The sequence below is a fragment of the Rhodamnia argentea genome, chromosome 6 (genome assembly GCF_020921035.1).
Source record: "Rhodamnia argentea isolate NSW1041297 chromosome 6, ASM2092103v1, whole genome shotgun sequence".
NCBI lineage: Eukaryota > Viridiplantae > Streptophyta > Magnoliopsida > Myrtales > Myrtaceae > Rhodamnia > Rhodamnia argentea.
This window is the reverse complement of record NC_063155.1, coordinates 9,347,115-9,371,713: the sequence shown is the minus strand read 5'-3', so window position 1 is coordinate 9,371,713 and position 24,599 is coordinate 9,347,115. Positions and strand designations below refer to the sequence as shown.

Sequence of the window (24,599 nt, the reverse complement as noted above, 5' to 3'; positions counted from 1 at the left end):
TGTCTTTTCGTACGGTTCAAAACACCTCATCCCTGTGGTCGGCACCGCCTCCATCTTTCGGCTTTTCTTATTTTATTCATTTTCGACCATCTTATCAAGGCTAGTGAATTTTTAATTTTAGTGCACTAATTATCCACAAAAGTAAACGAGTGATCGTTGCGTTCTCATTCTTTTTATTAACGGGATTTACATGCTTCGGGAGATTCAATTAATTCATAAATAATTTATCTTTAATGTTTTATCATAGATACTGTATCGATAGTTAAACAAATCTTGTGAACAAATACTTTTAAAATGCTTCGTTAGCGATACCTAATAAAAAAACATTCGTATTTCTAATTTTCTAATCGTGTGTAAGTTAAGCAAGACGGTATTTTGCATGCGATAAATTTCTATATCTTGATGCTTAGCAAGTGCTGATTAGTACTCGTTAACAAAAATCCCAATTGACTTACTGAACAAGAGAGACACTTCTACTTGAGCACGGAATTCCTCACTTTCAAAAATAAATTATTTTAAGTGATTTTTTGGATATTTTATTTCCAGGGAAAACGCAAGGCGAAAACGACGCCGTTGTGATGAAAGCTGATGCTTCACGACAGCACCGCCAAAGGAAAGTTAAAAAAACGGAGAAGATCGTTATGCAATACGTGGGGCGAGTGGCGTGGGAGGGAGAGCGGTTCCCTTGGTTTTTCTTCTACAAAATCCTTCTCCTGCAACTCAAATCCCCTCTTCGTCTTCTTCAAGCAAGAACCCTCCTCTCGCTTCAACCCTCGCCATTGAAGCACAAGGTTGCCGCAACAGACGCAGACCCACCTCTGTTTCTCTGCGTTCCTTGTTCGTTGTCCTTCTCTGATTTCTGTATCTAGAGAAATCGTGCGCGAATCCTCCTGTCTTCGCTCCGGTCGGAGTGTTTCTTGAAGCCAACGTAATTCAGTTCCCTGAAAACCTCTGTAAGCTTTCCAATGATGCGTGCTTTTGCTGCGTTCCATCGCTCTCTCTCTCTCTCTTTTCGAAATCTTGTTTGCTTCGTTTCCACCACCAGGCCTCGAGAATCTCTCCCGAGTGTTTTGGGTTGGTGATTCGCGAGGCTCTGTTTTGCCGTTTGTCATTTCATGAACGGAAAGCTTTTTTTTTTTTTTTTTATCTCCGTTCGTTCTGCGATTCCATTTCTTCTTTCTTCAATCCGCACCGACTTTGCGTCTGTTGTTTTTGTGTTTTAGAAGTTGGGGATCGGTTTGTTGTTCGAAAATGGCGGGCTCCACACATCAACCACCGACTGTACACACCGCCACTCCTGATGCAGTCGCACCCGAATTCAACCATACGGCAAACGCTCTCAACCGTCCAGATATCCACAGCCCGATGGACGATATCTCCGATTGCGAGAGCGTCGCCTCCGCAGATCATTCTGGCACTGCTCTGTCGCCGTTCACCGGCGCCGGGTTGATGAAACTCGGGGAGGGAGACGAGGCCCACCGCTTTATCAACCAGAGGCTCGTCTCCCGGCTGAGTGCGCTTGGGGTGCAAGCTACCGTGGCGGAGATCCACCGGAATTGCTCCTCCAGTGCCTGGGCGAGAGCACGGGCCGAAGCGTTTCAAGTTTACTTACGGGCAGCGCAGAAAAAAGGCGGCAGCGGCACTGCCAATGTGAGGTACGCATGGTACGCGACCTCGAAGGAAGAGGTCTGCAAGATCATCTCCTATGGCTTTGTCTACGATGGGAAGCCTAAGAACAGTGGCTTGTATGGTTGTGGAGTTTATTTTGCTCCCGATGGTCATCCTCTCGAATGGTACCGGAATTCCTTTCTCCCTCCTTTTAATTGCGTAAATCATACTATAGAGAAAGTGTTACGATCACGAAAATAAGTTAATATAGCACGTCGTTATAAGCTATGATAGGTTATGTCCAAAGGAACAAAGTATACTTCACGAATATGTTTTGAACTCGAGTTATTACATTGTGCATGCGATGGTATTGGCGCACGAATAATCGACAGATACTATTTGGAAAGCAGAAACGACTGCAAAGATATGTTAATTTGACGCGTTATTGTATTTCCTTTTAAGTTATGATCAATTTAAATGTAGTAGAACGAGTATGTTTCGTGAGCATGTTATTTCCGGACTCGTGTTATTATATTGTTGGTGTGATGACATTTGCCCTAAATAGTTTTCTTGTAATGCTTTGGCAGCCTTGAGTCCGCCCCTGCAGATGAAGACGGCCTGAGGCATCTCTTGCTTTGCCGAGTCATACTGGGGAAATCGGAGCTCGTCAGTTTTGGCTCGGAACAGTCTCATCCTAGTTCGGAACAGTATGATTCGGGTGTTGATGACTTATCGTCTCCGAGGAGATACATCGTTTGGAGCACCCACGTGAACACTCACGTGTTGGCCGAGTATGTTGTCAGCTTTGGAGCCCCTTGTCGCTCGAGAGGTAATCGAGTTTTCTTTTCTCGTTCCGGCATTTTGCGTTGACCCAAGCTTTGTGTGTTCGACTTTGCCTGCTCCATCAACTGGTCTGATGATCTGTGAAAATCTATGTGCACCAGGGCTGTCGACAACTTTGGAGGAGTCGTGGCAACCGACTTCCCCTTGGATGCCGGTTCGGGTTTTGATTTTTGAACTCTCGAAGATCTTACGTCCATCCGAAGTCAATTTGATCTCCAAGTATTTTAAGCAGCACAGCGTAAGGACCGCATCATTCTTGTCTGTCAAGCAAGCATTGTTTTTCGGCTTCCCTTTAATGCTGGAGTTTATCTCAGCACATGATCATCATTTTCCAGGGCGGCAAGATTTCTAGGCATCTGCTGGTGCAAAGAGTTAGGCAAATTGCAGGGGATGGGTTGCTGACCAGAATCATCAAAAGTTTTGGAACTAAGGTGTGGATCATCGTCCCTTCGATAATAACAGTAATTCGAAATCAAGTTGATGCCTTTGATAATTGTTTCTTTCTCGATCAAGTACATCTGTTTAGGGTAGCACACATACAACATAAAAGTCACAACAGTAGCGAGAATAATTTGTTCTGGTCTGCAGCAATCTGGGGCGTGAAGCAGCCCGATTACCGGACGAGGGATGGACTTGAATAAGACTGAGATACAAGGGCGCGTAAAGGGAGATCTGCGCGATTATCATGATAATTGCATTTTCATTCTGACATGGCGTCGGTCAGAGTAGTCCTGAAACTTGTGTGGCAAGTCTCGACGGTTGATCTTGATCCCTAAGCCAGCTTTCTGTAATTAAATGATGCATCTTTATGCGGGCGTGGTCCATGATTTTTTGCCCATTTCCTTTATGGGCAAGTAAGCTTAGTTTAGTAATAGAGGGTAGATTTAGTCACGTGAGTGTTTTCAATTGGTCGTTGACTTTTCATCAAAAAGGCGGCTGTCCTGGTTTTGGTTTTAAGATAAAGGACTCTTTTGGGTGCGTTGGAAAGGTGCTGGCTTTTGCCTTTTCAGATGGAAAACTGCAGCTAGAAGTTTTCCTCCCTTGGAAAAGAAGCGTATTCCTGCTTCGTGGTGGGTCAGATTCGTGCCGAAAGGTCCTTTTTCTCTGGCAAAATTCTTCCTTTGGATTGATTAAAGGGTCAACGTCACGAAAACTCCAAAATTAATACATTTATGTCAAATTTATCGTAAATTATTATTTTGATCACTAAAGACACTAAACTGATACACTTATGATAAACTAATCTTTCATTAGTACCACAAAAAAGTTTAAATCGGTATACCCGAGACAAAAAGAGGATAAAAATTCTAAATCAAGACGCTTGTTAACTGCCATGTGTTACCTAAGTCAGTAATTTGACGATAAAATTTAAAAAAAAAATCAACTTATGGTAAATTTGTGATAGGTGTACCAATTTGGAGTTTCCGGTGGTTAGAAAAATAATTTACAGTAAATTTATCATAAGTTTATCAATTTAAAGTTTTTCGTAATAGGAAGTTAGTAACCCGATTGAATTGAAAAGAAGAATGATGAGAGAAGAGTATGGAGGAAGCCCAAGCCCAGTCATCATTCTTTTCTGGATAGGTGGAAACGGTTTATATTTGGACTTGGACTTGGCTGCGTTGTTTGTGATTATGTCTATTCCCAGCCTTGGGGCTCAAGCAAAAATGATGTAATGGAGCAGCAGCAGCAGCAGCAGCAGCCAGAGGTCAAAAGTTTGAAACTGGAACAGTTTTCATTCAGGGGAAGGATTCACATGTCTCTGGTCCTTTCTTCCTCGCCGACTTATTTCCTGGAATAGGACATCCGGACAGCGAAAGAAAGGCGATTTTACGCGACGCCGTCATTGTGTTTGGTTTGGAGTGTTCTTCTCGCGTGTGGGGGCCTATGTTACACGGACTCGCTGTTTTGCAAATTTTTTCCGTGTTGGACTCGGACACGTGTCCGACACCTTGGGACACCGCCAGACTCTTCTTGGACACACGGTCAACGCGTGTCCGAGTCCGGACTCGCGGTCAACTCCACAGACACGCGAGGGACTCGCGTGTCCAACGTTAAAATAGGCAAAACGTCCAATTTTGACCTAATTTCTCACTCATCCCTCTCGTTCGCCAGTCTCACCTCTCCCTCTCCCTCTCACGATTGTCGATTGGCCTTTGCCTCTCACAACTAACCGCCATCGCCAGCTCCCATCGCCGGCTTCTACTCGTGCCGACCTCTCCCTCTCGCGATTGTCGACTAGCTTCTGCTCGCGCCTCGGCTCTCGCCTTCTGCTCGCGCCTCGGCTCGCGCCTTCTACTCGCGCCTCAACTCGGCGCCTCGATCGCTCCTTTTGCTCGCGCCTCGGCTCTTGCCGCGCCGCCTCAAGGTATCACTCCTCTGCTCATGCCTCTGCTCGAGACGGGGGTTTTGGATCTCCTCTGTTCGCGTCGCTGCTCGAGACAGGGGTTTTGGATCTCCTCAATTTCACCCGCATTTCATCTTGGCCTGCGAATCACGTACGCCTATCTGTCTCCCCAACTTAATTTTGCTCCCAGCTCCGGTCTTGTTCCCACTTTTAGCATTTTTCCTTATTGACTGAATAAGGCAATCATAATCGGCTTGGACATATCACTCGATAATATGACATACAACTCTTAGAAATCTCAAAACCATATTGTATGTTCAACCGGTGTCTTTGTCTTCTGTGGATTGCTTCTTCTTTTTTCCCTCCAAATTTTATGGATTATTGAAATGAAATGTAGTTGAATTCTGCATATGATATATTTTTTTATCGCGAGGTATGGTTTTGCTTTGCCTACACATGATATATTTTGTGAGACCTTTCTAAGGAGGAGATTAATAATAGTTTCGACATCATGATGTATTATTGTTGAAATTATAAAAATAATAATTTATCGTGTATATATAAAAATATACATATAATATAAAACGTGTCCCAGCGTGTCGGAATTTTCTACTTTTTGAGAATTCACATGTCGGCGTGTCGTGTCATGTCGCGTGTCGTGTCCCATGTCCCGTGTCCGTGTAACATAGGTGGGGGCTCGCTTTTTATCGACCCGATGGCTTGCTTTCTTATGGTTAAGGCTAGAGACCTTTTTTTTCCTCTCTTCTGACTAGGAATGGCAATTTTGCTAGGGCCAATTTTCAGAAGTTTTTAGTTGTGTAAACTAGACTAGTATCATAGCCTGGCTTTCTGTCTGGATGGTCCAGGGGAACCTGTCCATTTGTTGTAGGAGGCTCTAGGAGGGTTTATGAGATTTCAAATGCAATATTTAGCGGCGGCAACCGACCCACGAAGCTTCGGTCAGGTTTCAGGTTGCCGGGCAATGATTCTTGGGAAGCCTAATAAGCTCGTGAGTAATCGGGCGATCGGGAAACGGGGCGGGAAGTGCCGTGCGCCGGCCGATGATGCGTGGATGGATCTCAGCCCATTGGGCTGGGATTGCTTTCAAAATCACAGCTCTCATGGGCTTTTCATTGAAGCTAAACAATGAACTCTTGAGGCTAATTTTGAGACAGAGAGAGAGGGGGGGACTGAGAACTTTACTAGGATTTGGCCATTAAACAATGCAATCTGCTCTCCCTCTCTTTATTGACCTTTTCCCCCCCTCAAATTGTGATATTGGTTGGTCGCTGACCTTTGCTTTGTTTCGTTTCTGGAACAAACAAAGACTCCAATCCAATCCACCTCCTCCTCCTTCTTCGTTTTCGCCTCTCGGTCGGCAAGAAACCCAAAAAAAAAATGAAGTCGTTCACGCGGAATTTGAACGAATGAAAGAACAAATCGAAAATTTCATAGTCCTATGTTTGTTTATATTACGAGGATAAGGAGGACAGGCTGTCCCTTACATGACCCTTCATTCTTGCAATATGCTAAACAAAAGATGGCTGCTGGGACTGGATTGCAATGTCTCTTTACCTACCCGGAAAAGTCTTAATCCCACTCCGGTCTTGCCGTATTCGGAGAACGAGGACAAAACCGAAGCCAGCAATGGCGTTTTCCTTTCTTTTCTTTTCTTTCTTTCCACTTTTTAGAAATTAAATAATTATTTGGAACAAATCAGTGGGAACCAAAAAAAAATAAAAAATATATATTTGATAATGTCAATTAATTTTTTATCTTCCAAAAAATGTCAATTATTTTTTTTTTTTTTTTGGATAGAGTGAGAAGCATCATTCATGGCACAACTTACGAGGATTCAATTGGCTGCTTGACGAAACCTAACTCATGAGACCGCCAATCCTATCGTTTTCTTCTAACGTAACCTTCCCTTGACTAGTTCAATCAAATCAGTTAATCAATCCCAAAGTACCAAAATCTTTTAAAAAAGAGTAATTAAAAGTAAGGGTCGTGTTCATAAGATGTTGTAATCCTAATTCTACAAATACGTTGCTTGGTTAGGTAACATCGGAACGGATCTATGAGCTCAACCTCCAACATTGACTTAGAGCCCTAGATTAATATATGGGGTTTTCAATTTTGGGGCTTCAATTGCTCAAAATTCGAGCATCACTTCTAGGGCATACGAATCTAAATATGTCACGACATTATCTAACAAACATTTGTATTTCCTTCTAAAGGTCTAAGCTTTTTCAACCAAATTATTTCGTTGCTATGGAGCGACTCATCTCACCCTTCTACTGGGGACGCTAGCGTCATAAGTGCGGGATAATCGACTCCCGCGCCATGTAAAGAGCCAGAACAAAAAATCTGAACATAGAGAATTAGTTATGTCGCCGTTCAAAATGCTTTTGAGATTCTGCTTGTTTCGTTGGGAATGAGTGGCTTGAAAAATATTTTCCTAAAGATGTTTTGTTTGTGACGGTTGAAATTATTGATTAATGCTAAGCGTTTTCCTTACGGGCAACCATTTATGACTGTACCTTTTTTGTCGATGAAGAAATTTCGTCTGTTTATTCCTCTTTTTCGGGCGACGCAAGCAACTATATATCTTTTCAAATCATTCATTCTGACCACGGAAGCTTTTTTTTTCGGACGGGTCAATTTTTTTCCACCAAGATTAATTGTGAGGAAGCATGCCCATAGTGAGAACGAGCCCAAGTGTGTAGACCACTACAAAGTTGTGGAGGGGATTCCAAGCACTTTCGCAGTCTTGTGATTCAGACATCTCTCAAAATCAGGGGTCGGTTGCTATTAACAATATTGGTGTGAATGGATGATGATGATGATGATGATGATGATGACATCATCATCATCATCATCATCATCATTGTGGCTAGAGCATTCTTTTTTAATTCATTATAAAAGGGAGTCCCAGTCATCTGCATTAACGGGCCAAGAGACCTCTCCCACGCGGCACGCCTCACCTTCTTTCTGGCCCAATTCCTTTGGCGCTTCCCTTGCACCTTGTCATGAAATGATGAGATGGGTGATGGAAATAATAAATGTACACTGTATTAAACAAATATATATTTATGTATATGTAAATATATTTTTCTTTGTTCGATATTTGAAAAGTTTAGATGGCTACTCTACGTGTTACATAAAGGGTTAATGCCACAAAAAAAATGTCAAATTAATAGATTGGTGAAAAACTTATCTCAAGTTATTTTTTTACCACCAAAAATCTCAAATTGGTACGCTTATGATAAATTTATCTCAAATTATATTTTTGACTATCAAAGACCACAAATTGACATACTTGTGATAAATTTACCTCAAACTAAGTTTTTTGACTACCAAAAATCTTAAGTTGGTACACCTATGACAAACTTACACTCTTTTAGTTTCCGTTAAATTTTACCATCAAATTGCTGAGTTGGATGACACGTGACGGTTGATGGGCGCACCAGTTTTGGATTTTTACCCTTTGTTTGTCAAAGATGTATCGGTTTGGGATTTTTCGTGGAATTAACCTAATTTAATATAAACTAATGAATGGTAAATTCGTCGTGTTCCTATTTAGGGTTTTTGGTGCTTAAAAAATTAGTTTGGGTAAATTTGTCAAGTGTGTACTATTTTTAGATTTTTTGTGGTAAATTTATCGCAAGTGTACAGTTTGAGTTTTTTTGTGATCGAAAAAATAATTTGATGTAAATTCATCATAAGTGTACCAATTTAGGATTTTTCGTGATATTAACCACGTATAAAATTAAGTTTTTGAACTCATAAAAGTTCGGTGTGAGTACACTAGTTGCTAAACTTCTTCTTTAGTTTGATTATCATTAGCAACGAAGATAAATTTATTCTATTTTGCTCTTTTTGGTTCATTTTCCCTCTTTCTGCACAGCACCTCATTCCAATCCAAAACATAATAAAGACTGACTTTCATAATCCGACGTGGACGTGCACTGAGTGGTAGGATCAAATTAATCGGGATCACATTTACCAAAAAGCAAATTAATTAGCCATCTGATTTTGGAGGAAACAAATCGAATTAACTATTAAAAAAGAAATCAGTCATTTGGGGCAGTTGAAAAGGGAGTGGGAACATAGCTTTCCTTAATTTTTCTCATGGATGTAACCGCGTTCCCATTTAATTAATTTGATTTGAATTCGATTTCTCGATCAGCATTGTTAGAATATCATCTTTTCCTCTCAATAGACTAAAAATTCCTAGAATTGAACGAGTCCTTCGCGCTTTGGTAGGTACCTGCAACGACAAACCTTGAATTAAGTACTTCAGGGGCGAGTTCAATACGAATAATAACACTCTTCATTACTATTAGCTCAAACTAAGTATTATGACCGGATTTATTTTCACTCAAAAACTTAAGCCAACGAGTTATAGGTCAATTATGATAATATTAACTGTTTTACACCAAACTAATTCTCTTATGTGAGATTTCTCTAACACGTGTATCCTAACACTAACTTTGATATTCGGTACCATTCATTGAGCACACAATGTATAGAAAAACCATTCGACAAAAGCAAATTTTTTCTTTGCATAGTTTGTGATAGAAGAGACTCAAAAAGTCGATAGTTCCCTTATGAAAAGCAGAAATTCAAGGCAACCAATCCGACCACAAAAAATTTGACCAAAATATTAAATAGTAGCCAAATGAAAATTTCCAATGGCATCATTGAAAATGTTGCATTTTTCACGATTCATTTTTCACGAGAAAAACGAGTCATTTGAAAAATAATTTTCTAAAATTAATTGCTCGTATTGCTTGAAATAATTAGCAAATGAAAAATATTTTCATTATCGGCAATAATTTATGTCTAAATATTTCCGCGAATGATAAAAAAAATCCTGTCATTTATTTTTATAAGCGATCACTTTTATAGAAAAATAAAATAATTTTTGACTATTCACTTTTCGCGAAATAAATTAAATTCATTTGATTTTTTTTTCTCTTTTTTTTAACCTAATCGAGTATGAGATTGACATACAAGCGAAGCGACCTCTTCTCTTTTACACGTGCCGTGTTTGTTTATTCAATATCGCGTGTCACGGAGGTCACGTGTTAACTACAAAAAAGGGGGCGGGTCTTTCTTGTGCTCAATTAAGCATTAAATTAAAAACAAGAAAAAAAAAAAGAAGGTTAGCAAGTTAAATGATAATTAAATCATGCAACGCGGAATACAACTACCGCTATCTAAACTCATTATAAAAGAAGTAGCAACTAAGGATGAGCGATTCCCGGTCCGGTTCGGTTCCCATAAAAAATCGAAAATCGGACCGGTGGTCCCAGTTCTCACTTTTGGAACCACGGACCGAACCAACCACCCTCGAAACCTGGAACCGAACCGAACGATTGGTGCGGTCCGGTTCTCCGGTGATTCCAAGAGTTTTCGATCCACGGTTCCGAAAAGTAGATGCACACTTCGTAATTTTTCAATCAATCACATACAAGTAAACATACAGTCTCCAAATAAACTCTATTACAAATTTACAACCTACACGTTCACTATTCAATGAACTCTATATGCAAACATCCACTGGATACAAACCAGACATTAGTAAACACACTTAATTTCCAGATTCATTGAAAAAAATGGTTGCTGCATAGCTTTTATTAGGTTTGTTTTTTAAAAAAATTTAAAAAAAAGACTGCTCCGGTCGAGTCTTGAGCCCCGGAACCGAGAGCTGGACCGCCCGATCCCCGATTCCAATTTTAGAAATCGGAAACCGGATCGAATCCTCCTAAAATCGGGAACCGGACCATCGATCTCGGTCCAATTCGGGCGGTCTTTTTTGCTCACCCCCTAATAGCGACTAGCGAGTACCAAAAGCAATCCCAATCTCGTTCCTCGCCATCCTATCCAAAACCAATGGCTTTCCTGCTTTTTCTTCTTCTTCATTTTTTCCTTTTTTGATTTTGATTTTTTTTTAATGAGGACAAGGTTCAGAAAAAAAAAAAAAAAAGTCAGACACGTGCGAGCACGGTACCCGTCCATTTGGGATGATATGAACACAAAAGAAAGGTTGATCTGTCCGGAATGGGACGTTACGTGCGATCAAAGCAAAGCAAAACTCACAGCTTACCCGGGAGGCTGGCGGACATGCCACTATTTGCGAAAGCAAAACGCGGCGATTAATTCTTTAAAACAAGATTAACTCTTACGACCCACAAAAAAAAAAGGGGGGGTCTAAAGAAGTAAATTATAGCGAGGAAAATTTTCAAATAAAGACCTAAAATATTCTCATTTTCTCAAATAAAGGCCTAAAATACTTTCTTTATAACAAAAAAGGACATGACCAAGGATTTTTTCATCATTTACATTCTCTCAAAATTTTTCATTTCTTTCGGTTCTTTTTCTTTTCTTCTTCTTTTTTTTCCTTTTTTTCCCTCTTATTTTTAGCCGGTGGTTGATGGCGGACCATCCACAAGGGCTCCGGCCCTCGCCAGCCACAAGCGTAGTGGTCGTTGAGGGCGGCCTCACCTGGACAAGACTTTGTCCGCAACCTGCGAGCCCTTGCTCAGTGCAAAAAAAAAAAAAAATAATAATAATAAATAAATATAAAAAAATATTTAAAAAATAATATGATGAAAATATCATTGGTGAGATTCTTATTTGAAAAAAAATGAAGTCTCTTCGTATTTTTATTTGGAATTTATCCTTGCAGCAATTACCCCCATTGTTAATTTTTCCTGAAATTCACATTTTTTTTTCTTGCGTTAACGGCAATTAATTAAAAAAGATGTAATGGGAAAATCAAATTTCCACAACCACTTGACAGCTATATATCTCCCCCTAACCACCCGCACACGGTCTCCATTTCCTCTCTCTCTCTCTCTCTCTCTAAAAGCGACAGAGAAACAGAGTACATGCAAAGATGCAGGCATCAGCTTTGCTCTCTCCATCCCCAAGCCTCAGCAGCTACTCCACAGGCAAGCTCGCCGAGATCGCCGCTCGGGTCGTCGACGAGCTCGGGCTCGATTCCGACCCGTTCTGTTTCGACGCCATGAATTTCGGTGGAGCCAGCACCGAACACTCGCAGCCGCCGGGCGAAGAAGCAGGGGGCGAGGAGAGCGATAGCACCCAGTTCGATAACGAGGACGTTGAGGAAGAAGAAGAAGAAGAAGAAGAAGAGTTCGCTTTCGTGTGCGACGGGCCAGGCATGTCTCCGATTTCCGCCGATGAGATCTTCTACAACGGCCAAATTCGGCCTGCGTACCCGGTCTTCAACAGAGATTTGCTTCTGAACGGAGTCTCGAGGAGAGAGAAGGACGAAGACGACTCGAAGAAGACGACGAAGCTCCGGCTGCCGCTGAAGAAGCTCCTGAGCGAGGACAGGGAGTGGACGTCATCCTCCTCCTCCTCCTCCTCTTCCTCGGAATCGGACGAGCTGGACGGCCTAGCTCCAGGATCCTACTGCGTCTGGAGGCCGAAACCGTCGCGCGACCAACCCTCGGCTGCGGCGGCGGCCGCGACGAAGCGCTGCTGGAAGAGCAGCTCGACGGGATCCTCGAAGCGGTGGAGGTTCAAGGACCTGCTGCTGAACCGGAGCAACGGCGGCAGCAAGGACACGTTCCTGCTCGTGGCGCCGAGCAAGAAGAGGGACAACAAGATCGGCGAATCGAAGCGGGTGGTGGCGGTAGCGGAGGACGACGACGGCGGCGGCGGCGTCGTCGTCACCGCTCGCGACGGGGGAAAAACGGCGGGCAATGACGAAGACAAGAGGAAGCCGCTCCCGCCTCAAAGAGCAGGCCTCGTCGGCTTCCTCGCCACCGCGAACGGGCTGAGCAGGAACTTGAATCTGCACCCATTTTGAAGATCGCTTCATCTCGGACTCTCGTGAGCGAAGATTTTTTGGCGCTGCATCTTCTTCTGGGTAGATTTCGTAGGTCGATCTGGGATTTAAAGTTTGGCTTTGGTTTTGGTTTTGGGGTGGGGTGGGGGTGTTTATATGTGTAAATTACGATTAAACCAGAGTGATTAACTGCATAATCCCACTGCGGTGCTTGTTCCGTTCTCTTTATTAAAGCTGCAAAAGCAGCCGCGATCATGTGCAGAAGATAACCTTCTTTCCGCTTTTCCTCTCTGGAGAGAAAATCGTCCTCCAGCAGAAGAAAAATTAAGTATTTGGAAGCCTACTAAATAAAGAAAAATAATTAAATTTTATCAAGATTAATATTGTGAAAAATTCCAAACCGATGTGATAAGTTTATTTCGAATTAATTTTTTGACCACAAAAAATCTCAAATTTAGTACACTTGTGATAAATTTGTCATCCGTTAATCTTTGTTAAATTTTATGATCAAATTGCAAAATTGGATGCATGAGACAGTTTGTTTTTGTCGAAGACATGTGATGATAGTTGACGGGTATGCCAATTTAGAATTTTATCTCCAATTGCCACAACTATACTAATTTTGAGATTTTTCGTGGTATTAACCTTATTTAACGGAAACTAATGGAGGGTAAATATTTCACAAACGTATCAATTTGGAGTTTTGGCGGCCAAAAAATTATTTCGGGATAAATTTATCACAGGTATGTCGGTTTTGGATTTTCGATGATAAAAAGATTAGTCCGAAATAAATTTATTACAGCTATACTAATTTGGAATTGTTCATAATATTAATCCTTTTTAACTAAAGCCCAATTACTAATTAATTATTATTTCATCAAGGTTAACAGGGTATGCCTTGCAAGCAAGCGGAAAACTAGAAGCTTGACGTTACGGAAGTGCGATTAAGACAAATTACAATCAAAATATATAAATAAAGTCACCATCCACATCAAAGTACTTTAAAAAAAAATGGGTTTTTTAAAAAAAATTAAAAAAAATAAGCGGAAAAGAAATCGTCAATCAAGCTCACCGAAGAATGAAACCCAACAGCGACGGCATAATTGCACAATCATATGAGTTGACGTTCTTGGGGGCTCCCTCGATTTCTGTCGGTTGCCGTGGGAATTTCGGGTTCGTACCTAAAACACGACGCGTAGGATTAGCGACGGCGAAGTGCGCGGGGACGCATCGGAGAAAAAAAGTCGCCGCCGGCGGCGCTGCTGTTTGTCGGAAAAAGGAAACCTACGGCCAGCTGTTTCGGATCCGACCAGCTCCGGGATTAGCCGACAGGAGAGACCGGCGACAGAAGACAAAGAGGGAAAGAGGCGCTCCATTACCACTCAAGCCTAAAATAAGATTGAAATTTTTCAAAAGGAACCTCTTATTATTATTATTATTTTTTTTTTTTGTGGTCGGACAAAAGGAAGCTTTTGAAGCACTGTTTATTTCGCGAAAAATTAATAATTCAAAAAGTAGTTTCATAAAATATGCTAATTTGTATCTCTTGAAATAATTAGCCAATGCAAAGTGTTTGCATTATCGATGATAATCTACGTCCGAATGGTGGACGACGAAGATATTTTCAGCTCGTTCATTTTGGTACGCAATATGAAAAATCATTTTTTTCAAAAAATTTTCAAATTTTTTTCTTTTTTTGCGAAATAAATGCATCTCAAGGTCGACAAGGTAGGGGAGCGTTGTGACTATCAAAATTGCCTTTTGTGTAACCGATGCGCCTGGTTATTCTCGGTAACATTACTCGCTATGGTGATAACATTCCCTTGAACTGGCCAGCTTGTTTTGCTCACTATACGGTTCGTCACGAAATCAATGACAATTTGGACCCTTTAATCGGGGTGTCCCGAGTTCTTGAAGTGACTTTGGCCTGCCGCGAAATATGGGGCTCTCCTAGACGATCGAACGCGGAAAATTTTTGTGAAGAAGAAAGACATTCATAAGAAACTACTTATTGTAATTTCATGGGATAATAACATAAATGATCATTGAACTTTAGTTCAACGTGCAATTAATGTCGTCTACAATATCGTCTCTCAATTTTGGCTCAATGTGCAAAATCGTCCATAAACTTTTAATATATTCAACGCGATCCATGAATTTTCGATAACTATTCGATGTAGCCTATATACAATATGAAAATGTTTAAGAGCTCGAGGACCACATTGAATATTGGATCAAAGTTCACAGGCCACATTCAGGGATGATATTGCACATTTGACCAAAATTCATTGATCGCGTTGAAAAAAATTAAAAATTCGAGGACCCATTGTGTCTACTCCAGCTTATGCGATACGTCAAATGCTAAAAGGATAGGGAAGAAGAAGAAGAAGGACGAGAGGGCCCAAATACAAAAAAACAAAAAAGGGCATGTCGGTCAAGTTCATGGCGTTCCAATCCCATCGATCCCATTCTGCGGTGACGACCCGACCCGCCAGCCATCGGAATCAAACGCAGCTTCCGCCTTCCCGGGTCACACATTCCTCACGAAAAAGGAAGGAAAGAGGAGAAAAGGAGGGCAAAGAGAGTCTTCCCAAGTTTCACGTTCATCATGAAAGCATAAATGAACAGGATCTATGAACAAAGCTGGAACGCTGGAACGGTCTCGGTCTCTTGTCTTGTCTTTTTTTTTTGTGTTTTGGTCGTGTCGTTCAAGCCAATCCTGTCCCGCTCACACTGCCTCCACCCCGGAATTTGTGCCAATCTCTGTCTGTGCTGTAAGAAGAGTTAGAGAGAGGTGATGGAAAATTTGAGGTGGAGGGTCCTGGCAAGTGGGGCTTGAAAGTGAAATGACTGGGTAACGAGGAAGAACGTTCCGACCAACACACACACAAATAAAAAAGAAGAAGAAGAAGAAGAATAACAATAACGTGTTAAAATATGTCTCGAATTTAAGCTCGTCAACGAAACCCGATCCAAGATTAATTATATGAAAGCCGACTCAGTAAAGGAAAGTGGAGGTTGGAATATTGTGAAAGTCCGATGGCGTGCTACGGAAACTAAAATTTCCGATTTGGTGTAAGAGTCCATGTTGCAGAAGGATAACTAGTTTTGTTTTATACCAAATTAGTAGGGTGAGGTATACATGGAAGTCACTTCGTTCGACCCATTCAACTTGGACTCCTCGAAGCAGTAGGAATATCTCTACAAATATTCTCACGGATGTCTTTTCCTTGAAGATTTCGGTTTGGGTTCTTGGATTGCTAAATAAATATAAAAGGTATGCAAAAAAAAGAAAGTACACTGAGGAAGCGCTGTTCTTGAGTGCTTGGCAGTGGGTGCGTTGGTTTTGCTCGTAAATTTCATCTGAAGAAATCGTAGGAGTTCTTGAAGCGTTGTTTCCAAGCGAGTGCTTGACATTGGGACTTCGTTTTGTTCGTGGAATTATATCAAGAATTCGAGTGTCGAAACAGATTAAATCTTAAGATTAGATTTGTGTAATTCCTTTACGAGATTGAGAGATTATTTCGTTAGGAATTGGGGGCTAAACACCATGTGCGTTCTTGAATGTAATTGGGGCTTGGAAACACCGAAAGTGTTTGAGTTACTCGAGTTTGGTCTGTAATCTCCGTGTATCGCTTGATCTATAGTGAAATTCGTTCTTGCTCTTTCTGTGGACGTAAGTCTCTACGACCGAACCATGTACATCCGGTGTCCGATTTATTTTCTTGTTCTGTCTATTTTATCATTCGATCACTTGTTCCGCGCAACATAACGTATCTCAATTTAAAAGAAAAATTACCAAAAGATTATTAAATTCATTGCATTTTTAAATCTTTTAATTTGGTTAATCTACTCCTACACCTTTGACAAGTCCATTGTGCTGACGTGATATAATTTTTTTAGTTTTTCTTTTTACAGGAATCGATTTTTTTTATAATTTTTTCTTAATATTTTTCTCTTTGTTTTTGTTTCATTGTGCCAACAAGGGTACCGGCGAGGGCTGTCTAGCCAACGGCTATGGCAAGGGCATATGCGCCCTCGGCCTCGGCCAACAAGGCCGCACTGGGGTCGTCAACACAATGGAAAAAAAAAAACAAAGATAAAAGTGAGAAAAGGAAAAATAAATAATAATGAAAAAATTCAAATCAAAAATCAAAATATTATCCATGTCAAAGATGGCCGTGCAACATAGAATGTCCAACGTGCACATTGGCGTAAGAGATTTCCGAGCAATAGGACTGAATTGGCATATTATCAAAATATTTAGGATTAAATTGGGCAAATTAAAAAGTTAAAGATTGAATTGGCACAAATGTAATAGGTTTAAGACCTTTTTTTATATTATTATTTTCCCCACGGTATAGTATTCTCATACAATCAGATAGGCCTATGTTGTCCAATGATTATAACAAGAAGACATTAAAGATTATTTGTTGCTGCGGAAACTGTTTACGAGAAATTATTTTTTTCCAATTTTCCAACATTTGGAAGACGAAAAAGTAATTGATCTACAGAAAATGTTTTCCGTGAATTGAAAACAACAAATTTAGATTCAAGAAAAAACTAACTTCCCTTTCTAGCAAAAAGAAAATCACTTTCCTGAAACTATCAAATAAATGATTTTCATAGACAGTATTTTTCTTTTTCATGAAATTTTCAGTGAGACAAACGTACCCTTAATGAAACAAAGAGAGAGGCGCATAAAACATTGCACCTTCCATAAAACTAGAATTGAATGATTGAACATGAGTTAGGAAGAAAACATAAAGATAGCGCATAGAAGGCCTTCCCATTTTCTCTTCGGCACGTCATAATGTTCGTCACGTCGTAACGTGTACACACCGATCGAACGATTTGCGTTTATTTCTTGCGACGGGATGAGTACCAGCTTTCAAGAAATGTTTTCCGGGAGGATCGCAAAAGTACCATGCTTGACTTACTCTTCTTATTCCCAAGAGTTAGGTTGGAAATTCACTATCGACATGCTGTAAGATAGTAGACAGATTGCTATAACTTTATGTGTTTCGCCGAATTAGGCATGTACAATTTGCTGTGCAGTTTGGTTCCAAATCCCTTTCATTATGTGCGCTTGTAGTTAAGGATTGTTTGTGGAATTTAGCTGGCCATGTGCACAAGAACCCCACCTCAAAAGAAAAGTGTCAATTCTCTGTCGAAAGGGACGATCTTACTAAATTCTCTTCAATCCCCAAGTTCTCCCTCGCATATGGAAAAATTATTCCATTACACCTTTGTCAATTCAGTTCAGTCATAAACCTTTTAATTTTGCTAATTAAGTCATAAACCTTTTCGCATTTTACCAATTGAGTTCATCCGATAAAGTTTTGATTAGAAATCGCTGACGTGAACGCTACGTGACACGACCAGCACCGACATAGATAATTTTTAAATAATGGCTCAATTCGACGTTATAAACGTCACAATCATTCCCGAGAGAGAGAGAGAGAGAGAGAGAGAGCTAGGGATAGGCTAGAAAAGGAACTCATTCCTTCTCTTTAAGCAGAATTGAGCTTTCATGGAAAAAGAAGACAGGATAAGATGCTTTAACAAAGAGCTAGCCCCATAGAGTTGCAACCGCATCTGTCTCTTACCATGCATTTGAGCCTTTTTTCCTTTCTGGGTCAGCGAAAAAGAAGCCCATGATCTGGATTACAGGTAGCTCATCGCTTCATGTATCATATAGACTGTTAGGCTATTCATTTGAAAGGAAACCCAGTGCAAACTTTATATTTAAAACTTTTCATCCCTCCTTTTTCATCTGCATTGAACATTTCGAAAAACACACACAAATGAAGATTGCACATATGTACAGAGCAACCCAGACTCATGTCCGGGTGCTCCTACATGCATGGTGTCATCAGCTAGTTCCATGGCTAAACGAGGCAATTGAGTCTGATGGGTTTTGGCGTTAAGCCGAAAAGATGCCGCAGAAAACAACAGGCGAAATGAAAAATCCAACTTGCAGATATCAGGTGCCTCCAACTTGTAGATGAACTTCTAACATATGCCGACGTGGGAGGGGGGTTTGATCATGCAGCGAGACATGCACATTGAGAAACTGCTCACCGTGTGAACGATATCGATGTTTTACCACCTTATAGCCCAAAAATGCTATAACAAGTTGCTCGAACATTAGATCAAAGCATGAAGAAAATGCAGACAAGGGGGAAGATGAACTTGGACCTTCATTCAGAATTGTGAAATTAGTGAAAGATGTTCTTGGAATTGGTCATTAAATCACGTTTTCCTCTTCTACTGACTCAACCACATGTGTTGACCCATTTGAAAACCTTCCCCGAGGTTGTTTCATTCTATACACCATTCCAAGAGGATTTTCACCGGCCTAGCTCTCACTCATGTGAGAACAGGAGTCCTCCTGGCGGATAGCTGCAAATTTGCTGCATAATCCCGTGCCCACAAGTCGTAATGTATGATCTCCTCAAGGGAAGGTGTCTCGACCAGTTCTTCCCTATGCTTATTGCAAGTAAGCTCTACGACCTTGAAGATGTCCAAGTAGCTTATCCTGACAATAGGAAAATCATTCATTCAAAAAAGACCTACAATACATTAAAACTGACTTAAGCAGGGATTATGGGAGTCATGTCTATATGAAGAGAGAGATCAAACATTCAAGTTATAATACATATTAGAATGCAACCAGCACCGGCTTTTTCCAGATCGGTAGGTACCATAGAAAGCAAATAAGAAGGTTTATGCCCTTTTCACTAGGGAATTTAAGAACTTTGCTTCTAATCCCCATCAGTAACAAAATGGATTCAGGAAAATCTTTTACTGTTGACATAAATTATTAAGTTTTTGTTAGACCCAGTCTGACTTCAAATGCTTAGAACCGGGTTCCTGCAGTTGTTAATAACTCCCCAGGGAAAGTCCAGTCAATTACACAGAAAAACTAAATGAAGAAACAGAATGCATACTTTTCATTGATGAACATTTCAACTGCCTTCTCATTGGCTGCGCTAAGAACTCCCGTCATTGTGCCTCCAGCCCGTCCAGCAGAATAGGCAAGATCCATGGATGGATATTTTACATTGTCAGGAGCTTTGAATGTTAGTGAACCAAGCCTGTGTCGTGAAGACAATGCATCTTATCAAACCAAAAAAAGAGATACTGAGAAGATTTCAGCATGTTACCCTTTGCAGCCAAAATACATAGGATTAGTTCAGCCATGTCACTTGTCACCGATATGGTTACCCTCATGATGTTCAAAGAAATGTTGTTCATGTTATCCATATACTGAGTACCAAAACGACATGAGTACTCAACATCCCAAGGTTGGAACCAAGATCTCCAACTGATATTCTATCGATATGCATTTTCTTTTTCGGTGTAATATGAAATCATCCCAACATTGTAGATTGTTTAACGAGAAAAGGTCAGTGCAGTAAGCCCTTTGTACCAAAAGCAATCGAGTGCTTACCCTTTCAGTTGGTGCAATCTAGTTCTAAACCTATTTTTTTTTAAAAAGCAATGAGGTCCGTCCCTCGAAATTGCTTAGGCGGCAGCCAAAAGTCACCTATCGGGCAGCCCTAAGGATGCCAGATAGGAGAAATCGGAAAGTATGATGACATGAAGGACTTGATTGCTCTTTCTTAAACGGTTCGGAATTTAACTGCATCAGCCAAACTTTTAAGACCATGACTGCATTCAACACGTAAAGTTTAGGACTTTCGGTGTACTTTTCCCAGTGTTTGACTTTCATGCCCATGAGCAGGGAAGGACCTGAGGGGGTTGCCGAGGGCAGTCACCCACCCTAGCCACTAGGTGCTCAATTAATTATGTACCATATTCTATGAAACTTCTTTATGTCAAACCCTCCCCCAGTTGTGTGTGCACAAAAGATGGGGGGAAAAGTTCATATGCAACCATTACACATGCAGAAATGCGCAGCCAGTCCAATGCCTCTTTTCAGGCCACCAGTCCAGTGCTTTAAGGTAACAGTGTTTCCCTTCAAACGAATACTTATCTTGAGAAGTAGAGCAACAATTTTTTGTTAACTCATATGTCTGAAAAAGATTTGACGATAAATTCGTAATCCTACTCCGGCAAGAAAAGGATAATTACTTGCAAAGGTCGAGGCGAGGCCATGTTATTTCAGAGCAGTAAATCCTCTCTGGCCATGACATTGTGTAGAGGATTGGCAATCGCATATCAGGCCACCCCAATTGTGCGAGAACAGATGAATCCTGGAGAGGAGCAAATATGGAAGATGATAGATGATAAGCAACACTCGTACCCAGTTGTCCTACTGAGTAAATTCCTAAGATGATTTAAGATATAAACTCGGAAGCTGTCGCCGTCATCAGCAGTTGGACAGTTACACCACCATTAATAGCTACATGGTTCAGTGAATAAGAACTGAACCTGTGTCTCTATCATCGAGTGAATGATAGATTGGGGATGAATCACAATCTCAATATTGTCATACTCAGCTCCATAGAGATAATGTGCTTCAATGACTTCAAGACCCTGGTCAAGAAGGTCAAAGTTAAATGGTGCACAATGCAAAAGCACAGGCAGAAGCTTGCCCTGTTCATGGTGTAATGCTTGAGGTAAGTTTGAACACAGAATACAACAAACCTTATTGAAAAGGGTAGCAGAGTCAACGGTAATCTTTTTCCCCATATTCCAGTTAGGATGCTTCAAAGCATCGGCCACTTTGACATCTTTTAATTTATCTACTGGCCAATCCCTGTCATGACAAAGCTGGCACATATTAATTCCTCAGTCCTGGAAACTGCACATCCATGAAGATAAAGGCTATGACCAGATACCTTTTACCTAACCTCCGGAAATTCCAGGCACCCAAATAGTACAATAAATAAAAAGATAGAGGCACTACATATTATGAAACAATGCACAAACTTGTTCACATGCTAACAAATCTACTCTAACTGCATTTTCATGTGCTAACCAAAGGGAAAATGTTTAGGAGGAATCAAATTGTAGATTTTACCTAAACAAAAAAGCTCTGTCACTCAAAACAAGAGAAATTCAACCCAGATTCATACCCTAGTCACAGACTTGACATCTATATCTGATTAACCCAAGTTATTTGTCCTAAAGCAAACATACTATGCTTGAAACAAATTTTACTTATGAGCTTCACATTCTAAACAACGAATTCACACCTGAAAGCCCCACCCGACGCAGTCAAAATAATTCGCCGAAGTGCACCTTCAGGTAAACCTTGAATACACTGAAGAAAAATAGACACTTTTAAGCTTCTGAAGCAAACTAATTGAGCATGACAGAAGTGAGCACTGATAAAGAAGCACATGAGTTCCAAACATTCTTGTGGAAGTTCTCACACCTGAAATATGGCAGAATGTTCAGAATCAGCCGGAAGAATCTTCACTTTATGCTTGTGCGCAAGAGGGAGCACAAAAGGACCTCCTGCAATGAGGGTCTCCTTATTGGCCAAAGCTATGTCCTTGCCTGCTTCAATGGCAGCTACTGTAGGCTAAGAATTTTAACCAATAAAAGTAGGTCAATTAGAGATGTTTACAATGGCTACTGGTCTAGGGAAATACATAAATGAAAAGGGAGATGAAAGAACAGCACACTGGCATATTGATGCACTGAAACCTCCAAAAGATAGGTAAAAGAATTCAATAATAGCTTTCCTAAATAATTGTCAGAAGTAAATGCAACACTTTACCTTTAGTCCTGCACAACCAACTATACCTGTAACTACAGTTACAGCATCTGGATGGCGAGCTACCTGGAAAAATCCATTATCAGTAATAGTTTTCATAAAAAAACCTTTGAAGAGTAATGTAGGTAAACCGAGGCTGGTCAATAAAGTACGTATACTTAAGGGTATGACAGACTGCACTACACGAAGGCCTTTGAATAAGTGATTTATACTCAACAACCAGTGCAAGTCTGCCACATCACAAGTATTCGAGTTCTGTAAGCCAGTCTAACCATACCTAGCATTATTCAACTTTAAATTCCATGCAATAGCACAAAGATGAGACACCTCAATAACTCCTTGTTCCCCTGGAATGATCTCAGGCTTCTCTTCAACATCAGATAGAGCCTCTTTGAGTTCATCAACCAGCGACTCGTTTCTAACTGCGACCAATTGAGGCTTGAACGTCTTAATCTGTAAAATGCAGAAAAGAAAGTCACTGAATCCAAAGCTTCAATCTGAATCAGATTACAAAGATCGAATCCATGATATTTTTCAGTTTGTTTCCACCCACTTACTCACAGAAGTGATGTTTAATTCACCAAGAAAATCGAGGGAGTCCAGATTAGTAGGTGAAGAACAGATCGTGTCATATTTTGTAGAACTTCAATAGCTGAAAAGATTCAAATATGGGCCGAGTGTCTAATGTCACTAAATCTAGTAGATTTTACGGTCAAACAGTGTCACACTGAGCATGACATGGCAACAGATTGTTTACCTGATCAGATAGAAGTGTAACATTTGATCCAGCTGCAATAGCCACAACTCTGAATTTATCAGGGTTCTCTGCCACTATGTCCAAAGTCTGTAAAACACCCGATTCAGATTACAACAAATGACAATGCAATCTGACTAAAGAAGCTGACATCAATTCAGAAAACATATCCATTTCATTGCAGTTCCTCAAGAACTTTGACTTAGTATCAAATAGGGGTATCAACAAGGATCTTCATACAAATACTTGAAACGAAAAAAAAACCAAAAGAGAAATCATGATATTCAAACCTGCGTTCCAATGGAACCAGTAGATCCAACAATAGAAATAGGCTTCGGGCCATTCCACGATTTATGATTTGTCTCGGGAACAGCTCGTCCAGGCCAGGCTGGTGGAGGTGGCTGTGCTGAACAATGAATTCTTCTCGTTCCACAATCCTTCCTCTTCAACGTAAATGCACCTGAACGTCGGACAGCAGATAATTAGAACGTTTGTCCATTGCATAAGCTCAGATTAACCCGGTCCATGAAGTTACTAATCTGTGAGTCATAGTAACCGATTGCTTTCACTTGCACAAATTCCAAATGAACCATGATCATATAATGCATCTGCTTTCTACATCAAGCCGAATGCTTATTCATGAAAGACAGCTTCCGCAAAAGGGAAAAGGATAAAAATCTGAGAACATGGAAGTGAAAAATCGCATTAACAACCAAAACTACCATGACTTTTCCGAGAAAAGTGAACCTTTTTACACATTGGACAGGGTAAAAAGACAACAGAGATACAAAAGAATGACTCTCGACACTTCTGTACACTTTATTCCAGCTCGACGACCAGGAACAACGCCGTTTCCCTGGCTCAGGCTCGTCGAGATTCCTGAACGATCGAAAGCAAAGACCTCCGCAAGTCCAATTACCAGAACAAAGACGAAAGAGAACGCCTTTGAATCAAATTTCATCGCCGCGTTTCAGAAAAAACGAAGCAGCTGAAGCAGAAAGAACCTCTCTACCTGGCAACTTATTGAGTTGGTGGTGGTGATTGGATTTTGTAGAATCCAAGAAAGAAACGGCCTTGATTTCAGCAGGAGACAGCAAATTAAGAGCCATCGAGAACCAAAAATTTGCCAAAACCGAAGAAAAGGAGGGAACTTCAGAGGAAACGAGAAGTGAAAGAGTGATCTAATGAAACGGGTGGTCTAGAAATCGCAAGTGGGCATGTTTATAGGCCCAAAAAACAACGAACATGTGTATGTGGCCACGAAACCAGAAGGTGGGTCTTGTTCTTCGGTGGGGGTCTCCTCTGTCGACTGTGCTGTTCCTTTAATGGCAAACGGTAAGTTGGGAGGGCATAACGACAGGAAAAGGATAGGACGCGAGGGGAATCAAACTTATAGGACGGTCCTCGAGAGCTTGAGTAACTTCAGATACCCTCTGGTTGGGTCCTTAACCTTAACTAATGGAGGCTTATGAGCAACGCTGTTTTTGGTTCTTGTCGGGATCCAACCAGAGATTGTTGGCGAGATTATACA

General features: G+C 40.8%; 3 protein-coding genes across 5 annotated transcripts; 2 read left to right on the top strand and 1 right to left on the bottom strand.

The window, feature by feature from the left end:
- The first annotated feature begins 658 nt into the window (after positions 1–658).
- On the top strand, positions 659–12,768 carry LOC115741461 (probable inactive poly [ADP-ribose] polymerase SRO5). 3 transcript variants are annotated; one of them, XM_030675380.2, is made up of 7 exons: positions 659–928; positions 1,227–1,793; positions 2,196–2,437; positions 2,553–2,689; positions 2,787–2,882; positions 3,040–3,122; positions 12,741–12,768. In XM_030675380.2, the coding sequence occupies exons 2-6, from the start codon at positions 1,252–1,254 to the stop codon at positions 3,052–3,054; spliced, it is 1,032 nt and encodes a 343-aa protein (XP_030531240.1). In that variant the 5' UTR covers positions 659–928; positions 1,227–1,251; the 3' UTR covers positions 3,055–3,122; positions 12,741–12,768. The 3 variants fall into 3 exon arrangements, with proteins under 3 accessions (XP_030531240.1, XP_030531239.1, XP_048135872.1); XM_030675379.2 differs by having other exon boundaries at positions 659–953; XM_048279915.1 differs by having other exon boundaries at positions 659–963; positions 1,229–1,793.
- LOC115741623 lies at positions 11,632–12,805 on the top strand. Its single transcript, XM_030675612.2, has one exon. It carries the CDS (start codon positions 11,703–11,705, stop codon positions 12,639–12,641), a length of 939 nt encoding a protein of 312 aa, XP_030531472.1. The 5' UTR covers positions 11,632–11,702; the 3' UTR covers positions 12,642–12,805.
- Positions 12,806–18,747: 5,942 nt separating this feature from the next.
- On the bottom strand, positions 18,748–24,599 carry LOC115741545 (1-deoxy-D-xylulose 5-phosphate reductoisomerase, chloroplastic). Its single transcript, XM_030675514.2, has 12 exons — positions 24,081–24,599; positions 23,359–23,528; positions 23,072–23,158; positions 22,642–22,767; positions 22,318–22,380; positions 21,970–22,119; positions 21,788–21,855; positions 21,237–21,348; positions 21,021–21,125; positions 20,721–20,842; positions 19,574–19,720; positions 18,748–19,161 (listed from the first exon to the last, which is right to left on the bottom strand). Exons 1-12 carry the CDS (start codon positions 24,175–24,177, stop codon positions 18,993–18,995), a joined length of 1,416 nt encoding a protein of 471 aa, XP_030531374.1. The 5' UTR covers positions 24,178–24,599; the 3' UTR covers positions 18,748–18,992.

What these genes read in the sequence shown, in the direction of transcription:
- LOC115741623 (XM_030675612.2), top strand. Translation starts at nt 11,703, where the DNA reads ATGCAGGCATCAGCTTTGCTCTCTCCATCCCCAAGCCTCAGCAGCTAC.
- LOC115741545 (XM_030675514.2), bottom strand. Translation starts at nt 24,177, where the DNA reads ATGGCTCTTAATTTGCTGTCTCCTGCTGAAATCAAGGCCGTTTCTTTC. An exon ending in CTGCTACCCTTTTCAATAAG is followed by an intron (nt 21,126 to 21,236) that starts GTTTGTTGTATT and finishes CTTCTTGACCAG; the next exon opens with GGTCTTGAAGTCATTGAAGC. An exon ending in ACTCGATGATAGAGACACAG is followed by an intron (nt 20,843 to 21,020) that starts GTTCAGTTCTTA and finishes GCTCCTCTCCAG; the next exon opens with GATTCATCTGTTCTCGCACA.
- LOC115741461 (XM_030675380.2), top strand. Translation starts at nt 1,252, where the DNA reads ATGGCGGGCTCCACACATCAACCACCGACTGTACACACCGCCACTCCT. An exon ending in GATGGTCATCCTCTCGAATG is followed by an intron (nt 1,794 to 2,195) that starts GTACCGGAATTC and finishes ATGCTTTGGCAG; the next exon opens with CCTTGAGTCCGCCCCTGCAG. An exon ending in AGCCCCTTGTCGCTCGAGAG is followed by an intron (nt 2,438 to 2,552) that starts GTAATCGAGTTT and finishes TATGTGCACCAG; the next exon opens with GGCTGTCGACAACTTTGGAG.